General features: G+C 51.0%; 1 protein-coding gene across 4 annotated transcripts in view; it reads right to left on the reverse strand.

The window, feature by feature from the left end:
* COL15A1 (collagen type XV alpha 1 chain) overlaps window positions 1-22,046 on the reverse strand; it is a 94,758-nt gene that overhangs the window by 47,124 nt on the left and 25,588 nt on the right. For all 4 annotated transcript variants that reach the window (XM_045579965.1, XM_045579966.1, XM_045579964.1 and 1 more), the window contains exons 3-7: window positions 13,609-14,156; window positions 12,205-12,279; window positions 10,473-10,553; window positions 4,829-4,976; window positions 1,219-1,328 (exon numbers count right to left, since the gene is read on the reverse strand). In XM_045579965.1, the coding sequence (XP_045435921.1) occupies window positions 1,219-1,328; window positions 4,829-4,976; window positions 10,473-10,553; window positions 12,205-12,279; window positions 13,609-14,156 (962 nt within the window). The remainder of the gene's footprint in view (window positions 1-1,218; window positions 1,329-4,828; window positions 4,977-10,472; window positions 10,554-12,204; window positions 12,280-13,608; window positions 14,157-22,046) is intronic.

The raw sequence follows: 22,046 nt of genomic DNA on the forward strand, positions 1-22,046 counted from the left end.
GCTGTTTTTAATTGGGGATTGTTTTGTTTTGTTTGCAAAAGTGTAATTCTTTTGGATACTGAAAACTTATCAAAGTTAGATAGATTTCCTTGCTGCAGGATTTCTCAGAGCCTATAAGGAAGAAATCAGTGGAGCATTTCCTAAACATTTGACAACAGAACCTTTTTTTCATATAACATATTGAGTCCTTGCAGAATTATTGTAAAAAACAAACAACAACAACAACAAAAAACACACCACAAAACCACACACAAAAAAAGGAGAGAATAAATAGTTACAGATTTTACTAGTAAAATGAGACTCTTTCTGACAGAACTTCAGCTAAAGTCCCAAAGGACTTTATAATTAGGTACAGCTAACTAATTAATTGTACAAGGTAAGTACAATTCCACTGTCATCAGGTGCCTTCCACATACTAAAAAAAGGAACCAGGCCACTTATGTGGGATGCACTGAGAGACCATGAAGTGAAATTAGCCTCTCCCTCTGCCTCCGGGCTATGTAAGCAAAGGAAAATACCTCCTATTGGGAGAGTAAGAATTCCTTCGGAGAGAATTTTAAGCGGTTTCTCCCCTTTCTTCTGCTCACTACAAAGCATTTGGTGAGCTGGATACGTATTCCATGGAATTTGGGAGACAAAGGGACTGCGTTTTTTATATCACACTGAACTGGGCTTTGGAAATAGGCTGTTATCAGACAGTGACTTGGACAGTATGAGCATATCTGATTTTTCATCCTAGGACAATGGAAAGGATGAGCTGACCCTGCGGGCCATTGTGAGAAAAATACATTGGTTTAACTTTGGTATCCAACTGTGTCCAGCATCTTACAAATTGGTCTTGTGGGTATAAAAGCCAATTACCCAACCACAGAGTGGACACACATGTAGCTAATCTGATGCTGTCCAGCAAGGGTTCAAAGAACGGAAGAGGATGTGCATCTTCCCAATTGGGCGGGAGGGAGGCAGGTGCCATAGTGAGGACTCAGCACTCATCCCAGGCAGGTGTGAGCACCAGCTGCGTCCCCCTCCCTCTTCCCCTGGTGCATCCCTGGAGGCCTCTGGAGCCCTGGGACTCCTGCTGCCCCTGTCCCAGCAGGAGGGAGGCAGTCTCTACCATATTCAACTAAAACCCGAGTGGTCCCCTCGGGTGCCCAATACAAGTCACCATCAAGTCTAAAATACCACTGACGTAGCAAATGGAATTTACTATTCACTCACCTCTCCAGTGACATGAAGGAAGGCCCCATCCCCCGAGCCAGGGTCTGTAATGGGGACCCGGTTCATAGTATGGACTTCCTCCAGAGTGTCATTCAGGATGTCACCAGACCCTGGGGAGCAATTTTCTGTAATTAATAACTGCACTTTGTGGTCTTGAAAAAGAAGAGCTCCCTCTTCACCGACTGACTTGAAAAGATGCCCAGGATACAGGATTAAGAGAAAATAAGAAAAAATCCAAGGCAGTATTACATGTGCCCGAGACATGCACCTGTAATCGGCCTGCATTCTCTGCCCCTTTTCAGAGGGGTAACCATTTATTTCAGACAGAAGTTACAGCCAACGTCGGAGCACCAAGATTTGGGTACCAGGTAAAAAACCAGCCCATACGCCCACAGCAGGGGCTGGCTGAGCAAACGGAAGGCAGTATTACATGTGATTTCTATCGCAGTTTCTGCCACAACTGCAGGCCTAGAACCCAGCATTGGCGAGTCATTTAGCCTGTGCCTCAGGTTCCTCATCTGTAAACTAGGGATAATTCCCATCTTCTTATGTGCTATAAGGATGAAATGCATTAATACAAGGAAAGCATCAAGGACAGCACCTGGCATAGAGTCAGCAATGAATAAATGTTCATTCATTGTCAGTGTGATTCTATGTTTGTAAAGGGAAAGCAATTACATATGAGTATTCATGTTTTATCAACATTATATAATTCATATAGTCACTATATAACACATATAATATGTAAATATATATGAATATGTGTGTGTGTGTATAGATAAACAACACATGCGTGGCTAAACCTCAATATTTAATATTGGTTTCCTCCTGATGAAACTACTATTTTTTTGGTTCATGGACAATTCTTTTTTTCTTTTTCTTTTTTTAATATATTTTATTGATTTTTTTTTACAGAGAGAAAGGGAGAGGGATAGAGAGCTAGAAACATTTATGATGAGAGAAACATTGACCAGTTGTCTCCTGCACATCCCCCACCGGGGATGTGCCCACAACCAATGTACATGCCCTTGACCGGAATCGAACCTGGGACCTTTAAGTCCGCAGACCGATGCTCTATCCACTGAGCAAAACCGGTTTCAGCCATGCAATTCTTCATTGATTAAACTGTAACCACAAGTACACATTTCTTTTGCAATTAAAAAAACACTTGGAGTCCTAAAGCAAAGAAAAAGAAATTATATAACATACATACATGCATGTTACAGGCTGGACCCAGGGCTAAGCATGTCTCATTCCTTCCCTCATTTAATTTTCCCACTAGCCTATCTCAACTACAAGGACTTTCCCACCACCTCGAAGTTGGTGGACAGAGTCAGGACAGAACCCCACATTCTCAGTCCCCCCACTATCAATGCACTCCATGTGTGTCCTGCTCTGACCCACATGTTAGCACCTTATTTATGAACCCCCTTATGCAGAGGAGAAACAGGCCCCACAGAGAGGGAGTGGCTGGAAGAAGCCCTTGAAGCCAGGTTAATCTGTCCCATGCCCAGACATTTGCACACATGCTGTGTTCATGCATGCCCCATAGTATGAACAGTGTGTATGTGTGTGGAGGGAAGGGGGCAGGTTGGTGCTGCATTATTCAAGGCATCCATTGCACAGGCACATCCTGTAACTCTCATCATCCTTCCAGCTGCTACCACCGGGGGGTACTGTGCAAGCAGCTAGCCAGACCTCAGGCCTCAGAGTCCCCATCTCTTGGAGGATGGTGGTGAGGGTAGTGTGTGCCCTGGGACAAGATGGTGTCAGGGAAACCTGAATAAAGCTATCGGGTGGCATCCCCTAGGCTGGGACCGGGCTCTCCAGGCTCAGGCCCATTTCCTTCACCCTCTGAACACTCTACCCAACAAGAATGGGAACATTTCAGCCAGCCCCGTTGCTGTTGTTTGGCCTTTTGTTTGCCAGAGAAGGAGTCTGGCTGTTAACAGGGAACAGGCGAGTTGTGCTTGGATCTGGGTCCCCGTCTGGATTTGGCTCCCACCTCCTTTGAACTTACCCCTCAGTCTAGAAGAGGCCCTCATCCCAGGACTCCACAGCCTCTGGCCCCTCCTTTCCTGCCCTCAGAAATGCCAGTGCCACCCAGGAGAACAGCACTGCAGTCACGCCATGCACCACTTCCACATCCTCTCATCACGGGGGATTGTGGACAGACAGTCAAGAGACTCTGAAGCTCGGAAAAGTTAAGCAACTTGCCCGGGCCCGGCAGCCAAAAGGTGGCTGAGAGGGCTTCCGTCCAAACTGTCTGCTCCCGGCCAGCCCCGCAGTCTTTCCACAGAAACACCCTGGCTCCTTGGCTGTGTTATGACTTTATTAAATTATCAGACAATTTTTTTCTACTCAGTGCTGCATACCTTCTCTCACCCACAGATTTCCCAAGTTTAGTTATTAAAATAACATCCATTCACTGATGGCAGAAGTAAAAAGAACAATGATATGTAAGATGGTAAAAGGACATGTAAACTACTGGACTACAAACAAAAAAATTAAAGCCACCCACAATCCTACCACCCAGAAAATATTACTCATAGCATTTTGTTGTATATTAGTCTAGCACACACACATGTACATACACACACATTGTTTTATATGGATAGATGTAAATATAAATAACATGTTCAAATTGAGGGTCATAGCACACCTACAGCTTTTTAATGGAGTCCACCTTGAACATATCCCTGGATCACCAAGTTCAGGGCTGCACATTTGAATGAAATATCATTTGCTCAACCAGTCCCTCAACGGTGGGCATCTGGGATGATTTTAGACCTTGTACCTAGATCTCCGTGCTCTGGCGTTGGCTCTATCTTTGGTCTGAAACAGCTATCCCACTGATAAAGGGCGGAACACGCAGGCCGATCTCACGCCTTGAGCACACGACTAGCTGCTGCCTGGGGGTCACGTCAGAAGTCGTGTTTTTGCCAGTGCTCCTTCATATCGCTGGGCAGGGACCAGAGTCCTGGATGGGGAGCTAAGAGGCCGGACTGCCCCAGGGCCTGCTGCTGACCTCCTGGGCCTGCCCCTCTTTGGCCATCAGGTGGTTTTCCCATGTGTGCCTCACAGGAGGTCAGATGGCCCGACCCTCTGAGAATCGGGGAGTCTGTGGCCAAGGCTGGGAGGGGCAGGGATTCTGGAGGGAGGCCTGGGCACCGGCTCTGCCCCACCACTCATGAGCTGTGTGACTGGGGGCATGCCACTGACCTTTCCAAGCACTGGCTTTTCCATCTGTACAATACTGGCTGATAATAGCAACTCGGAGACGTGTGGTTGGGCTTTGAGATGACTTATGGACACTTGGCCCACAGAAGGCACTTAATAAGCAGCAACAGTGATTACGAGCTTTTCTGTTAAACCTCGGATCCTTCTGGAGGGATAGTCTGGGGACTGAAAGTCCAGCTACACAAAATTAAAAGCCATCTCTGCCGTTTACAAGCCACAGAGCGTCAGCCAGGCGACTTGATTTCCCCACCTTGTTTGTCAAAGGCAGAAGGAGAAATGAGGTGCTCCACGTTCCACGCGTCACCCAGGCGAATGCACCGTCCCCACTCAATAGAAAACCACCACGTGCAAAGGCACCCCCAGGACTTGCCTTGCTCAGCGCTGCTGTTCAGGATGGCACTCAGGTTGGGGGTTTTCAGGGTCCCCTCAGGTACAGGTTCCCTAGAAAGTTCTGAATCCTTGGAGGGAAAGGTTGGAGTTGGAGGTGTGTTAATGGGTTCAACTTTTGATTCTTTAGGCTGAAGGAAGAAAAAAAAAAAAAGAGAGAGAGAGAGACCTCAAAACATTTACTTGGCAGGAAAGCAGGAGAAAAGGGCAGTGAATAATATCCCTGGAGAAAATAATACATCCACAAAGTTCTGAAAGCTTAGACCTGCCTATTGAGCACCAAGGCCATCACTGATCTTGCCAGACCCTGAAAAAGGTGCCTCTAGGAGTCATTTAATTCTGTCCTGTGTACAGCAAGACTCTGCCAGACTTGCCTGAAGCTCTCTGAGCACAGAGACCACATTTCCGTATCCCAGGCTGGGAGAGAGGAGATGGTCAATAAAGATCTCTTAGACCAGGGAATGAATGAGTAAATGAACACACAAGTGAATGAAGTAGGCTGCATTTAGTGAACGCTGTATGAATCCAATCCCAGATGTGCGCTGGTCATGAATGCCTTCAAAAATAAGAGACGGGTGTGGCTTCCTTTCTTGGGCACTTCAGCTTCTGTGCAGTTTTTCCAAAGCCAGTTAATTCCTCAACCAACTAGGGTAAAAAGGGAACAAACAAAAAACCCCAACAGTGGGAAACAGAGCAGTTCAGAGATCTAGGCAGAAAACTTGTTTGGTGGTGGTGGTGGTGGTGGTGGTGGGGTGTCAGCAAAGGTTACGACATCCTCCCCAGACCCAGCTCTGGAGAGACAGGGCTTGCCAGTGTTCAAATAGTCTCATTCCTTTCTGAGCACAAGGGGCTGGGAGATGAAAGGAAGGATCCGGCTGACCATTATTGGACCTGTGATGTGGACCAGAAACAATTAAGACACTAAGACTTCTTGAATTAATTTATGACCACAGCCATCACTTACCTATCCTGACAAATAACAGAAAATTATTTCCTTAATGTCAGAATCTACTGTATAGACAATGAATCTCTGGTCCGACAGAACAAGGAGAGTTTTTCTGGATCTAATGGCTCTTAGAATCTAATGGTTCAGTTCTGACGATCAATCTTGGGACAAATCTCTCTACCTATTGCCTTTGTTATATTGGGCAAGTCATATAAACTCACTGAGCCTCATTTCCTCCTCTGTAAAAGAGAGCCAATGATAACTACTTACAGGGTATAAAGTGCCTGGAGGTGCTCAGAACAGGGCCATAGTATGAGCCCACTAATGTGTCAATATCACTAGAATCCTAAAGTCTGAGAAAGAACAATACCTCTATAGAGATTTTCTCTAGTATTAAAGATGCTCTTTTTTTTTTTTTTTTAGTTATCTGCAGTTATGGGTTTTTAAAAATAATGGATATGTAATATTTGTGTGCTAAAAAAAGAGTATCTTTTGTTGTATTGTAAAATCTCCAGAACAATAACTGAGGTGGGGCTAGAAGTCTTAAAGGAGTTGGGTCTTGAAGAATGAAAAGAGCTTCCAAAACCAAGGATGGAAGAAGGCATTGAAATGACAAAGGACACAGCATTGTGCTTGGTGAGGATTCCAGGACAGAAGCAGGGAGACAGAGCCAGGAGGCAGAGAGAGGGAGGGGAGCTGGATCTTTGGTGAGAAGTCTTGCCTCCAGCCTGGGCCATCTGTGGGGTGTTAGGCTGGGGCGTGGCATGGGCAGGTGTGTGCTTGGAGAGTTCACCGTGGTGCCAATGAGAGCATGGGTCTGGGGAGTTGAGGTTAGGCCAGAAGACAAGGAGGCTTCACTGAAGAAGCTCAGTGAGGCAGGAACCATGGTGCATTGTGGGAGCAGAGGGCAGGGACCACCACCAGAGGGGCTGTGAAGGCCTTTAGGACTTCCCCATTCCCCCCAGCTGCTTGGTGAACAAGTGGGGGCGTAAGGACCCTGTCTAGGCAGTTCCTCTCCTCTTCCTGCCGGCATCCCCTGATGGTCTCTGGAAATCCTGACTCCAGCCTGGAGCAAGGCCGGTGGCAGAAGTGAAGTCACTTTACCTGGGAACTGGGCTTTGGTACGAGGCGGGTAGGGCAGGTGAGGGTGCAGGAAATGCAGGACAATAAAGGAGGTGAGGGGTGGGTTGAGCTCTGTAACTCAAGGTGGCAAAGATCAAATCACTGACTACAGTCTGTCAACCAGAAACCTTCTTTGGAATCTCCTAAGAAGAGGGCCACAAATCCCCGCTCAAGGGCAGAGCGTAAATCTGGGGAGCTGACCCTTAGGTGGTTGGTTTTCGGGGGTTAGTGTGGGTGGAGACCAGTGTGGTCGGTGACAAAATAGGAATGCCAAGTCTTAAGACTTTTTTATTAAAAGTGTGGTGATTTGCTGAGCCCACACTCATATTCAACACATATTTCCGGAGGCCTTACGATGTGCCAGGTCCTTGGCTAATCGCTGGGATATGGAAATAAATAACTAAGAGGGTGGCTGTCCACAAACTGTTGAGCTACAGGGACACAGACCCAGACCCAGACACAACAAACGGCGACTGAATGCGACACATGGGACAGCGGAAATGAGAGCCAAGTGCGGGGAGGGAAGCTGGCCATGGCCTCGGGCGGACGGGGTCCTGAAGGACAAGTAGGAACCGGCCAGACACAGAGCGGGTGGAAAAGGGCTCTCTTTGCAGACAGAACCCAGGAGTGAAGGTGTGGACGAGGGGAAAGTGCTGAATGTGTTTCGGGAACTGTGAGGATTTGGGTGTGGCTAAAGGAGAGATCTTGGCTGTGGCTCAGAATCACCTGCAAAGCTTTTGGTAGGTGTAGCTTCTTGAACCCCATTTCAGACCTTCTATCAGCCTAGGCAAGAGTTTTTTTGAAGACATCCCCATCTCACTGTCTCTTGCTCCCTGCCCTCCTCCCCGAATACTCACACAACTTGGATGCACAGCCAGGGCTGAGGACTTACAGGGATATTAATTCTAAGTCGGCATATGATAGAACTTTCCAGAAATGGAAAGCTGTGTCAGCAGAAGCTGACTCAGCAGGGGGAAGCATAGGGTAGCAAGGGACTCCTGCCTTAAATGGGAAAGGGGGTGAGGAGGAAGGGGCTGGCTGCTTAAGGCCATGATTCAGTTCTCAGGCCATGGCTTGTGTCTTGAAGGTTGGCAGTTGGAAAGCGTGAGGACAGGGATGTAATATTCACTCCCAGAGAGAAGCCAGACAGAGAGGGAGGGGAACGTCTGAGAGCGAGAGGGAAATTCCCCCAAAGTAGAGGGAGGCAGCCCTGGATCCCTTCCAGGAGATGGTGAAAGGGGAAGTCCCAGCTCAGGGTGACATGACAGAGGGCACTCTGGGCCCTCCCTGTAGGACTCGCCCTGCCACTTCCCCACTGGGCAGTCTCGGACTAAACGCTACACTCTTCTCTGCCTCAGAACATCCTCTAGGGAATGAATGGAACAACCCGGTCCTGCAAAGGAGGCCGGAGGGAGGGAGGTCTCTGCGGGAGCGCAGGAGGTTCTGAGACCCAGCCTGAGCCTCAGGACCGCAGCTCCAGGACCTCCAGGTCTGGCGCCACAATTCTCTTCATGACTGAGGGTAGCACAAGGGTCCAACATGCACAGGGAGAGGGTCCCAAGAGAAACGGGCCCCTCTAACATAGCACCTCCACCCTCACAAATAGCCTGTAGTCAACAGGAGCATCCACAACGTTGGCTGAGAGCTGCCTGTGCCGGGACCAGCCCGTGAGTTTCCCACGGGTCAATTCATTCCTCTCTCACTAACCCTGTGAAGCCGCCCGCACCATTCTCACCAAGGAGGAAGCCGAGGCTCAGGAGGTGAAGTCACTGGCTCCCTGTCAGCAACCAGTGTTAGGTGGCAGGGTTGAACTCACACTTGGTGCGACTCCAATCTATACCGGTTCCCTTAAAACCACTGAGGAGAGTGGGGTTGGGGGATCTGGGAAGGGAAGTGTTTGGGGTGCCCCAGAGACCACCGAGCCCATCAAATGCCTTTTCCACCTCTCCAGACACTTTGGGGATTTATTCTGTTCTCATTCCCCACTGCAATGCACACCCACACCTGCCCTTCACCGCCTACCCAGGCCCAGGACAGGAGGCCCAGCGAGGGTCCTGACTTCACCACCCGTGACCCTGGCAAAGCCACCCTGTCCTTCTGAACATCCACCTCCCTTGCAGAGTTGTTGCAAGGACTCAGTTAAGCCATAGAGACAAAGCACCAGCCAAACTGCAAGTGTTGACAAATGCTGGTCCTCTTCCCTCCCTACCATTCCTCTACTTCTGTCCAAAGCTGCCCATCACCAATGCCCCTCCGTTAGAAAAATCTCCCTGACCAGCCCCTCCCCCTGATCACCTCATGCTCTCAAAGCCTGCTCCTCTCTCCCAAGGCCACCTTGGGTTACTGGTATCTTTGCCTGAGTTCACCCTAGCTGTGAATTGGTGCACTTGGGGGCAGCATTAGGCTAGAAGGCCCAAGAGACCACCATTCTGTGCCCTGGACATGCTGATGGAGTGGCCAAGGGCTGATGGGCACACAGGATTGCAACTCTGCTCAGAGCCAAGGTGGCCACTTTGGAGCCTTGACTTCCTGCATCAAAGCTGTCCAAGAACTAGCAACATCACCCAGGCCAGTAGCTCAAAGGCATGGCTGGAACCCTGGCTGAGACATAGGGAACCTGTGCTCTAGCCTCAGTTCTGCCCATGCACCTGAGAGCCAGTTTTCTTCCCCTTGCTGGGCCTCAGCTTGCCCATCTGTAGAAAGGGCACCTTTAAGAGGTGACAGTTAAATCCCTCCAGCACTGCCAGACTATGGTCCCATCCTTCCCCACCCTCACTTCTGTCGCCAGAAATCTATAATGTATAACCTCTGCCTTCTTTCCATCTCTCTGATCTCCGATCAGAGATGAGTTTATAGAGTGGCCAGACCAGTGGAGATTGCTGAGCTTCTGTGTTCAGTGACTCAGACCCTGCTGGCTGTTTTCATTAACGCGGGCTCCTTGGTGTCTCCCCAGACTGACTCAATGCTTTCGACACCACTTCCTCTAGGGTGCATTCCCAGGAGGGTGGAGGCCTGGCCTCCTGGAGGACGGCTGGCTTCGCCATGGGGTCAGAAGTTAGCTCCTGGGAGGACCTAGCAACTTGCAGGAGTGACTTCCTTCTCCTAGCCAGAGTCCCTAGTGAGTAGAGGTTACAATAGCCACCATTCAGGGACACATCCTTCCTGCCACACATGGGTCTGAGACCTGGCCTTGCACAATCTCATCTAACCCTCTCAACAACCCCACCAGATAGGCTTGTTTTATGGACGAGGAGCTGAGGCTCAGAGAGGCTGAGCAAGTTCCCCGAGGTCACAGAGCTGGGAGGCCGGAGAGCACAATGTCTGCCTCTGGACGGCCTTCTCATGCCGCAGCACAGGCAGCACTCAGGTCACTGGTGCTCCCATGCGCTGGGGTTTTGCAAAATGCCCTGCTGGCCGGTACCCTCCTGCTCTCCGCAGATGAGCTGACGATGGAAGTCACCCATCTGAGAACAGAGTGGTCAGACCCAGGCACTCTCTCTCCAGTAACTCAGGCCCCTACAAGCTGGCCCAGATGGCCTGGTGGCACCCCAGAACTCACCGGGGCTTGAGTGTAGGTGTCAGCGTCTAAGATCTCAGCGACTCCGTCTGTCTCCTGAAGCCCGCTGGCCTCTCCGGATGCCTGTGTGGAGGCAAAAGACACCGGGCGCAGTTTACAGCTGGAGAGTCAGGGAAACTGCCTCCTCCAGTGGAGGAGTGTGTGTGTGTGTGTGTGTGTGTGTGTGTGTGTCAGAGAGGGACACAGACAGAGAAAGAGAGAGTGAAATCCAGGAGAGCACGTGCATGGTACACATGCTTGGTTATTCTTTTTGTTTCCTTCCACATTTTACTGCTCAAACAAACAAACAACCCCACAGCAATCGATTTACAGTCTCTAACATAACTACTTGCATTTTGTCCAGGTTCCCTTCAATCTCCCTCAAAAGGCCTGCAATCTGAGAGCTGTCACGGGAATTTTTCATTGGGAGCAGTCACACTGGAAGCATGCCTTCCTGTTGCCACCTCATCTTCATAATTAGCCATCTGATGGCAGTCATGGAGCCTGGGTGCTGCAGACGCTTGTCTTGTGTAAGGTGATAAGATGTCCCGCTTTTTAACAATTTGTCCCGCATCCTGAGGCGTTTTTAAAAATCAGGACTGTTTTAAAATGCCTCAGGTCGTGGAACAAATTGTTAAAAATCGGGACTGCCCCGCCAAAAGCGGGATGTCTGGTCACCTTAGCCTCATGCCTACTTTTTCAATATCTCTCAGTAGTCACAGCAATGCATGGATGGAGGCACACGGACACGTGGGGCTTCCCTCCTCTTAGCTCACCGACATGCTGGGCCTGGACCCCGGCCTCGAGGAGTGCCGACATGCTCACAGAGCCAACCCCCACCTGGCAGGCTTTCCGGCTAAGGGCAGCCGTCTTTACTGCCTGAGTGAAACCAACTCGTGTTTTGTTTGAGAGTTGATACCCCCAAAGAGGAACAGACATTCTAGGGCTCTGCCACGCTCTGCGTCATGCTATGGAACTCCTGCATCACGTATGGCTTCTGCCTGGAAGGTCTTTTCCCCTTCCTCTCACCACTACTCGCCTGTCATTGGTCAGGCACGGACTCCTCCCTGACCTGCTCAGGCTCCTCCTCCCTCACCTTCTGGCACTGCCACCGGAGTTGGGTGGTAGGTGTGATTTATCCCTTTATCTCCGGCATCCCCCCCAGGTGTGTCACCTGGCAGGTGCTCAGTATCCCGTGCAGGCAGGGATGGAGGAACAGACGGAGGAAGGGGGGAAAGGACCTACGGTATCGTTTTCCTCCCCGGCCCACCACCCACTTCCATCTCAGGAACTGATTCGTTTGCCAAGCATAAACGCTAAATTTAGGTTCCCTCTTAGAGGAATTTACACCCAGGGTGTCTTAGAGTTTTAGCTTCGATTTTAGAATCCTGACACCCTGTCTTGGCAGGAAGTCTGGAAACCAGGCCACTGACTGCCTCAGCTGCAGAAACACCTAACACCTTAGAAAAAAAAAAAAAAAAAAAAAAAACACAACCCACCGCAAACACCGAAAAGATGGCTGAAGTTCTTACAAATAATCAAATAAAGCCCCAAAGCCCAAAATAGGACTTGAGGCAGCACTTGCCAAGATGAGGGATTTTAGAGGCTCCATGACGTTGGGGATGAAGAATGGCCTGGGCACCCAGCCTTTCCCTGGCAGATGGGCTGTTGGGGCTGCAGGGCCTACTGTATTGGGGGGTGGGGGGGGGGGAGGAAGCGGGGGATGGGAGCTCACCGAGGATTCCTCGACTTCACACCGTTTCTCCGGAGCCCTGGGGTCGGGGTGGATGGTGAGCTGCTGTATGGAACCCTGGGGAAAAGCAGAGGGGTCAGAAGCCACCGCTTGCACGTTTATAGTACAATCATCAGCGGAAACATGATTGTTTTTGTAAGGCAGAAGAACCAGTGACAGGGTGGTGCTGGCTGTGACAAGCAAACCAAGCCACCCGTAGGCCCGCGCTCATTTTTTTTTTTTTTGGGGGGGGGTCTTTGTTTGAGCCGATGTAAATCTGAGCCCCACTGTCTGGAGACCCCCTTGGGGAGTATTATGTTCAAAGCACAGACTAACACAGCGGCCTCCTAGCTGCTCCCAGGTCTCTAACTTGTCAGGGGCAGGTCCTCAATGCACATCTTCCTCTCCAGAGGGTCTTTCCCTGCGGCCGGAAGCTTGTTGGCTGGAAGCCTCGCCCCAAGAAGAGCTGCCAGCCTGCCTCCCTCCCTCCACACTCTCCTTCTGTCCCCACACCTGACACCTCATTCTCCACGACCCACCCAGCGCGAGGGTTTAAAAATGGTTCGTTGGATTTGAACTTCTTAGAAATCTCAGTCTTCGGGCACACCACAGAGAAACCCAAACTCCACCCCACGGTACTACTGTCTCATGTCAGTCCACGTGCTGCCTAAATAACATAGGGGTTTTCTTTAGCATGGCTTGTTCATAAAAGCTCATCCTGACAGTAAAGTCCGTTTTCTGGTATTTTTTCAGGGCACATTGTCCAAAAGGAGAGAGAGAAGCTCTCTCCCTCGGGCATTACGGCTTGTTGGAGCCTCCGCAGAAATCACTGCATCGGCCACCCTCTCCAAAGACACAAACACCGAAGGCTCTGACGACCCTCCTCTCTGCATAAATGAACAAAGTGCTTTCCCACGGGCCTTCCCGGTTGACTCTACAGCCCCATGACGTGGTTTGTCTTCTCCCCACTTACAGGTAAGAGAACACAGAGAGGCTCAGAGGACCCAGGACTGTCTAGCCCAGTGGTTGGCAAACTCATGAGTCAGCAGAGCCAAATACCAACAGTACAACGATTTGAAATTTCTTCTGAGAGCCGAAAACCGACTTAGGCGCATGGGCCACGAAGTTTCAATCGCACTGTACGCGCGCGCCCACTCGTGGTAATTTTGTGGGAGCGCCACACTCAAGGGGCCAAAGAGCCACCGTTTGCCGACCACGGGTCTAACATACCAGGCGACACTGAAAACTCAGGACTGGGATCCAAGTATTGGGTTCCAGCCTAGCGTTTTTCTCAACGTGCATGCAGGCCTCGTTGAGGACTCAAGGATAAAATAACAACAAGCATATTCGCTCATGTGAGCCACACTGTGTCCAGCGGCCTCCCCGGTCTGCAGGGTTTGGACTCACGATGAATTTCTCCAGCTGCTTGGCCCCGGCGCTGCCCACGAAGATCCCCGCTCGGGGCTCGAACACCAAGGCCCGGGAGGAGCGCTGGAAGGGGACGCGGCTGTGCTCCTCGCAGTCCAGCACGAGGGTCACTTCCTCGCCCTCCACGATCACATCGAAGCGGTTCCACCGGTGGGTCATGACGGGCACGGAGAAGGCGGCGGCCTCCTGGGACACGGCCGAGCCGGGCTCCGTGTAGTAGAGGATGACCCGCTGCTGGCCGTCCGCCACGGCCGAGAGCTGCAGGCCCAGGTGGACGACCGTCTGGAAGGTGTCCGTGACGGCGAAGAGCACGCCGCCGCGGTCGCTGCCGGGCTTCACGGTGACGCTGATGGCGAAGTCCCGGAAGAAGGCGGGCGGCAGGAGCACGCTGGCCGGGCGGCCCACGTTGGCGCCGGGCCCGAAGCTGTAGGCCGGGAAGCCCCCGTAGCCCGTGACGAAGGACACGGACGGCGACAGCGGGAGGCCGATGATCTCCATGAGGTCCAGGTGGGCCTGGGAAGGCGGTGCTGCAGGGAGGCAGAGAGAGGCCATGTCTCACACGTATGTTCAACTGTGCTTGGAAAGGAGGGAGGGACCGCAGAGGTCACCTGAGATGACCTGAGGCGTGTTAACCTGCACCATACAGTTTAACCGCTGCTAGCCACGTGTGGCCAGTGAGCTTCTGAAGGGGGTTGCCACCCGGAGATGTCTCGTAGTGTAAAATACCAATTTCCAGTACTTCGTCTTTAGACAAAGGAACACAAAACGCTTCATTAATAGTGCTTACATTGATCACATGTTGAAATGATAATGGGGGAAATACTGGGTAAAATAGGTGCACTTTTAATATCTTTTTAAAGAATACTATGAGAGCCGAAACCGGTTTGGCTCAGTGGATGGAGCGTCGGCCTGCGGACTGAAAGGTCCCAAGTTCGATTCCAGTCAAGCGCATGTACCTTGGTTGCGGGCACATCCCCAGAAAGTGTGCAGGAGGCAGCTGGTCGATGTTTCTCTCTCATTGATGTTTCTAAATCTCTATCCCTCTCTCTTCCTCTCTGTAAAAAATCAATAAAATATATTTAAAAAAAAAAAAAAGAAGATTATGAGAAACAAGCATGTGCTCCCTCCACGACCTCCTGGCTTAAGAAAGAAAATACCAGTTCAGCCAGAGCTCCATGACCTCTCCGGTCCTCTCTCCCTGCCACGCCCTGGGGCAGCCGCTGGGGGGACGCGGAGGGCACCATTCCCACGCAGACTCTGTGCTCATTAGGCCAGGATGTGTCTCTAACACAGTGTGGGACCACTGCGTGTCTCTAAACGCCACATACATGTTGGCAAGCCGCCTGTACTCTTCTGGCTCCTTTCCCCCTCTAATCGACTCTGTGTTTTTGAGGTTTGTCTGTGCTGATGAACAGGGCTCTGTGTGTTTTAACAACAGTACTCTATGGTGCAAACAGCCGTAATGGATTTCCGTGGATGGAAAGTAAAGTTTTCACCATATTACAAACATGACTGCTGTGGACTTCCCTATATATGTCTCCTCGTGTGTGTTTACCTGCACAGGTAATCCCACCATCTGGGGGTGGGCTTATTGGATGATAAGGAGATATACACTCACAACTTCACTGAATGTTGCTAAAATGTTCCCTGAACGCCCTCCCTAGCTGCTCAGTGGTTAGAGCGTTGGCTGCAGATGGATGGGTCCCGGTTTGATTCCGGTCAGGGCACATACCTGGATTTCAGGCTCAATCCCTGGGCCCTATTGGGGTGTGTATGGGAGGCAACCAATTGATGCATCTCTCTTACATTGATGTTTCTCTCCCTCTGTCTCTCCCCCTCCCTTCCACACTCTCTAAAAATCAATGGGGGGAAATATATCCTGGGGTGAGGATTAAAACATAAATAAATAATAAATAAAATGTTCCCTGAAGCAACTGTGCCATTATTTTTTATTGAGACATAATTGACATACAGCATTGTGCATCTTTAAGGTGTGTATAATGTGTTGACATGATACATTTATGTAGTGCAATATGATTTCCACCTAAGCTTTAGCTAACACCTAGGGCAGTGGTCGGCAAACTCATTAGTCAACAGAGCCAAATATCAACAGTACAACGATTGAAATTTCTTTTGAGAGCCAAATTTTTTAAACTTAAACTTCTTCTAACACCACTTCTTCAAAATAGACTCACCCAGGCCATGGTATTTTGTGGAAGAGCCACATTCAAGGGGCCAAAGAGCCGCATGTGGCTCTCGAGCCACAGTTTCCCGACCACAGACCTAGGGCATGCCAGGTAATCGTCATTCCTTTTTTTGTGGTGAGAACATTTAAGATGCACCTGTACCGCTTTACCCGCCACCAGCAGTGCGTTCTTCCAACCTTTAGGGGAGGCAGAGGGATGTGATTTGGGCGAGGCCCATGGGGCTTTCTCACTACGGAAACCATGTTGATTTCTTATTCCTTTCCAGTGCCTCATGCTGTTGCAGGTCCTCCTTCTACCCTGAGTGCTTTCCCTCTGTCACCCACCTACTCAGCCCAGCGCCACTCAGTGATTTTGCCAGGATAACTCCTCTCATCAAGACTCAGCCTGCTCTCACCTCCCTTGAACACGTTGTCTCACCTCCTATACCTACACCTCCTCCCCCCCTTCCTCAGGCTGCATTATATGTCCTCTCAGGGCACACTAGGGCCTCCACCACAGCCCCCAGCAACTGCATTTCACTCTTGGGGGTCGTGTCTCTCTCACCATTGGACCATGAAGACAAGGCCCACACCATGCATTTCTGTGTTCCCTGCACCTGGCCCAGTGCTGATGAATGAATGAATGAATGAATGAATGAATGAATGAAGTCCAACCTGCTCCTCTTACAGAAGGTGTGAGTGAGGTTCAAAGAAGGAAGGGGTTTGCTGGCTATGAACTCGGATCTGATTCTCAATCCAAAGCTTTCTCTCTCCAGTTTGCAACATGCACTAAAACCGGGATTAATTAAAGTATGACAGACCTCAGGAGGCATAAACAAAATGATTGATGAATCTGGTTAAATTTAACTACACAGAAATTTTTAAAATTCTGGAGAGCAAAATAAAAATCCCCATGATGTAAAATGAAATACCCAAATTGGGCGAAAATATTTGCTACATATATTACAAACCACAAAGTAATTAGCCAGATACATGAAGCCAACGAGTACGCAGGAGGGCAACAACCCAAGAGAAAAATGGGCAAAGAACAAGAAATTCTTTCCACAGCAAAAGAAGTAAAAATGGCTCTTAAACACAGGAAAAGACAGCCAGCCCCTCAGAACGAGAGAAACATACATTACAAAGACACACCCTTTCCCTATCAGTTCAATGAAGCTAGAATACTGGCTAACGTGGTGTTGGCAAGGGCTGGAGGGAACAGGCCGTCTCATGCCATGCTGGGGGGGAGAGAAATTGGTGTAACATCTGTGGGAGGCACTTTGCCAATATCTATCCAAATCACAAGTGCACAGGTACTCTCCGATCCAGTAATTACACCTCCATGAATGGCTTAACAGGTAAAGTTACATCTGTGAAATGTGAAGTGATTGAGCATCGATCTATGAACCAGGAGTCACGGTTTGGTTCCCGGTCAGGACCTGAGGTTGAGGACTCTATCCCCAGTGGGGGGTGGGCAGGAGGCAACAGATCAATAACTTCTCTCATCATAGATGTTCCTAAATCTCTCTCCCTCTCCCTTCCTCTCTAAAATCAATAAAAATATATTTTAAAAGAAGGTGTGATTCCAGCTATGGGCAGGCGGCTCCGTTGGCTGGAGCATCGTCCCATACAATAAAAGGATGAGGGTTCGATTTCCTATCAGGGCACATATCCAGGCTGGGCTTGATCCCCTATTGGGGAGTGTTTGGAAAGCAACCAATCAATGTTTATCTCTCTCTCCCCCTCCCTTCCTCTCTCTCTAAAATCAATAAACATATCTTAGGGTGAGAATAAAAGAAAAAGAAAAAGGCATGACTCCTTAGTTATTAACATGAAACAATCCACAAGATGTATTAAGTAAACAAGGCACAGGATAGAATCATTACCAGAGTCATCTTTTCACCGGATACTCCTTTCTACTTTTCCCACATGGTGTGAAAAACATAGATGCTGACATATTTTTTAAAGACATTCACTCCTTCCACCCCTCTGGGCACATTACAAACCCTTCCCTTCTTGCTTTCACTCACTCAGTATAGCCCATCTCTGTATAAGTGGGGGAGCAGGGCGAGGAGGGAGGAGAGTGAAAAGAAACAGAAATAAAAGCAAACACCCCATTGAGAGGTCTTTTCTCCCTCCACAGTTTAAAGATAAAAACTAAACAAAACCAGGAGCCCCTGCTGACAGCCCGCTTTCTGCTTCCTTTGACCAGTGAAAGCTTTTCCTCCGGTTCCCTCTCTCTCCCACTGAGAACAGGAGGGGGAGCTCCTCTGCAGGATGCTCCAGGCGTGGCCTCTCACACGGTCATTTATTCGCAGGTGGTGTCCAGGGTTTAGGGAGCAGGGGCAGGGGCTGAGACATCCCTACCGGGATGCCTGCTTAAGCAACACAGCCCAGGCTTCCACGTGGCAATTCTGGGAATTATTGGTCTCAGGCAGATTCTGCTTAAAAAAAAAACAAAAAAAAAAACCCACCAAATCTACCCTGGTTTAATAGACAGAGACGGCGGTCAGGAAGAGAGCTCCATCACCAGGAGATGCAGCGGGAAGCAGCAGGTGGGGCATCTGAAGGATGGACAGAGGGAGGTGTGGTTCTGCGTGGGGGGACATGCAGCCACAGGTCTCCTGAGCTGGTGCCCCTGCTGCCCAGGCCTGACATGCACGGGGAGACTTAGTGGGCAGGCGCCAGCCGCAAGGTCTTATTTCCACTGGGTCGGCCACAGAGGAAGCCAAGACACAAATCTAGAGGAAGCCCAAGTCAGCACAGCCCTGCTCTCAGCAGCCCCCACCTCCCTCCACACACATTGTCCCATGGCATTGTCCAGCGGCAGGGAGCAACCCCTGGCCTGGAGTGACCTGTGCTTAGGGCTGCACCTGGGCCTGCTGGCTCATTTACCCTTGGCCTCTGGCAGAAGGGCCACCTGCTCAGACAGCCACCAGGGAGGGGAAGGGAGAGGCGCCACAGCCAAGACAAACAGGCCTAGCAGTTTGGTCCATAGGCTTGTCCTTGAATGGCTCCTTGCTGGGCGGGATGGGGTGTGTGTGTGGGGGGGGGGGGAGGAAGGTCACAGCTGGTGGGAAGACAGCCTACCATACTCCAGGGGCAGACTGGGGGGGGGGGGCATGCTAATGGGGGGCTGATCATGGGACTCCGGCCTCAGGAACCTGGGGGCCCTTCCCGGGAAGGCACCACCCTTCTCCCCAGATAATAGTCCCTACCTCAGAAGACACTGTGTAACTTGAGTAAAATAATATTCCTAAGATGCATGGCTCATGGGAAGTGCCAGGCAGAGACTGAAGCCCTGATAAAGGTTAGTGAGATCAGGCTGGAGGTCCCACATCTAACAAGGACCTCACTGCATGCTCCAGGCTCCCTGCCACCTCCAGGGTGCTGGCCCATGGGCCCAGGAGGCTCTCAAGGATGCACACAGCCCTGGGGCAACAAGGGGGTCCAGGCAGGGAGGCAGGGCTCTTCGGGGGAGTCTCGGCTCTTCCATCGACTCTATTCGTGCTCTCTGGCAAATGCTTCCCCTCCCTGACCTCAGTTTCCCCATCTGTGTATCAAGGAGTCATACAGGTTAGGCTCAGGGCTTTATCCACTCTGACATAGTCTATGCATTTTCAGTGAAATACCTCCTGGGGTTGAATCTGACCTCAGTCTCAACCTCATGCTATTCATGGGTGGGGATAACTTTATTTGCAATGGGGTTCTTCAACATACTTTCCCAACTCATTCATTTGATAACATTTATAACGCCCCCACATCGTGCCTTGTGTGGTGCTGGGATACGGAGCTGAACCTAGAATGCAGGTGGTGAGGACGCTCACGGTCCAGGTGTCCAGGGAGCAGTCATCTTCTCACAAGTTCCGACAGCCTTCCCGGATGAGGTGGAAATTCCATTCGAGACACCCTCTGCTCCTCTCCTCATCCTCCCCCTTTCCCTGTCTCTGTCTGTGCTCACGCTGCTTCTTCTATTAGTAACAGCCTTCCCCATGCTCTCTCATTCTCACAGCTGATTCTTTCCAGGCTCACTCAGCTGCACCCCAAGCCACCAGAGTCCCACCCCTCCCCTACACACAGAGCACAGGCATGACCCTCATCAGGCATGACCCCCATCAGGGCTTGGTACAAAAGCAGGCGCTCAGCAAAGTGGGCGAAGGAGAGGGAACAGAGACGCCACGGGGCTTCATTCCCCTAAAGACTTCGGTTCCAGAGCACCTCTCTGGGGCGGCCCCTCCCAAGGGCACAGGGAGAGGAATGAGACTGCTTCAGAGATGGACCAGGAAGGGGAAAATCTGAGCAGTCACCGCAGGGTGTGACGTTCCTCCTCAGGGTCCCATGCCAGTTTCCATGGAAACTAGGACAAAATCCTAGCAATACAGAAACAAACAAGGCAGGGTTCGGGTCCTCCTTCCACACAGACAACAGCGACCCGCCCAAAGGAGGTGACAAACTGCGGGAAACATCCCCCTCTTTTCCTCCTCTATGGACTCCAAGATACCTGGCGCCTCTCCTCCCCAGTTGGGCCTCAGTTTCTCCTTCTGTGTAACGGGCTGATTCAGCTTGTCCATCTGTGGGGTCCTGGGCTTTGGAGTCTGACCTCCTAGGGAACTCTATCTGGCTTTGCAAAGCTCCAGCTCACAGATGGCTTCCGGGACCCACACCCAATGCTCCCACATGTTAGCATTTAAGGCCAGAAGGGGCTAAGAAGCGTTCCCTCTGGCTCTGGGTCAACAAGGGCTGTGGAGAAGCCAGACAAGCAGAACCTGAGGGGCTGAGAACATCCCAGGACTGTGCATGGCAGTGGCCCCTGGCGGCCATATGGAGAACTGCACCTTTAAGAAAACCAAGGAAGGGTTGGTCCCTGCAACAGATTCAGGAAGGAGAGGTCTGGAGTGCAAGTCTGAGGTCACGTGGGGCCAAGTCAGGACTTGAATCCAAGTGCCTCACATCCTGTCCCTTTCCTATCCCAGCTGCCTGGGGAAGCAAAAGGCGCCCCTCCCCACGTCTCACATTCCCACCTGTGGCTGTGACGACCCACAGGACCCTTCAGTCAGCTTTCATAGGGGCTGACTGCTTCACGCTGGCTGGTGTATTCCCTGGGGGCAGGATCAGGAGGCCCAAGGACCCCATGCTGCTATGGCCAGGGGCTGGATCCAACAGACTAAGGGTACACAGGCAACTTTGGGATGACTGCCCTGGGGACCCCAGCAGGGCCACTCTGGCCTGGGTTTCCCTAAACGCAGTCCCTGCGTAGAGAGGAGGTTCCCACTGCCAGCAGCATGAGCGAGGGAACCCACCTCCGTGTCCCTCCTCCTTGCTCCTCCTCAGGCTGTCCTGCCTGGGAGGGGACATTGTTGCATCTTCTCAGGACTGTTCTTTCCCTTCCCTTTGGCTACCCCTACAGGGAGGTGGCCCCTGAGACTCTAGTTGTGGCCCATGTCTCCCCTTCCTCACACCTCCCTGGAGAGTTCAGCAAGCCTCAGACTCTACACACAAAGAGCAGCTCACCATCTGAAAAGGAGCTTCCTCTGCCATTCACCCACTGAAAGGCCGTCTGCTTTATGCTTGCACAGCTCCACTGCTGGGGAGCTTACTACCCCACAGTAATGCTGACCCCTGCTGGACAGATCTTCTTCGGAGCTCTTTCTCCTGGTGAGCTCAGGCATTATCTCCCTGCAGCTCCCACCTTCCAGGCTGGGCCTAGCTCTGCCTTCTGGGACCGCACAAAAGTCAGCCTCAACTTCCACATCATGGGCTCTCAAATATTGCACAGCGCCAGGGGACCACCTGGGAGCCATGGTCCGGCTCCTCTCTGAGCCTCAGGTTCCTCATCTTTGAACCAAGAGGCTTGGACTAGATGGTGTTCAGGGGCCCTTGCTAGTTCAGAGAGCCTCCAGTTCTGCATTTTCCTCATCTCCCGTCTCATTTCTCTAACCACCCTTAATTGTGGTTCCTTCAGCCCACAGCCTCGGGCCTGGAAGGAATGACTCCAGCAGCCATCAGGACAAACCCAGCCCTCCCACTTGGCTTGGGACAGAGCAGTCTGGCCGGAGGCAGGGAGTGATGTGCCCAGGAAACTGTCACAGCTCCGCCTAGAAGGAGACATCACCCCGCCCAGGCTGGAGTCCTTGGGCTCTGGCTCTACCTGACTCCCTTCCCAAGTTTATGCTGCCTGGGGTCCGTCTGCACCCAGCAAAGCTGCAAGAGGTTCTTAGAAAAACCTACCACC

The sequence above is a fragment of the Pipistrellus kuhlii genome, unplaced genomic scaffold (assembly GCF_014108245.1).
Source record: "Pipistrellus kuhlii isolate mPipKuh1 unplaced genomic scaffold, mPipKuh1.p scaffold_m20_p_12, whole genome shotgun sequence".
Lineage (NCBI taxonomy): Eukaryota > Metazoa > Chordata > Mammalia > Chiroptera > Vespertilionidae > Pipistrellus > Pipistrellus kuhlii.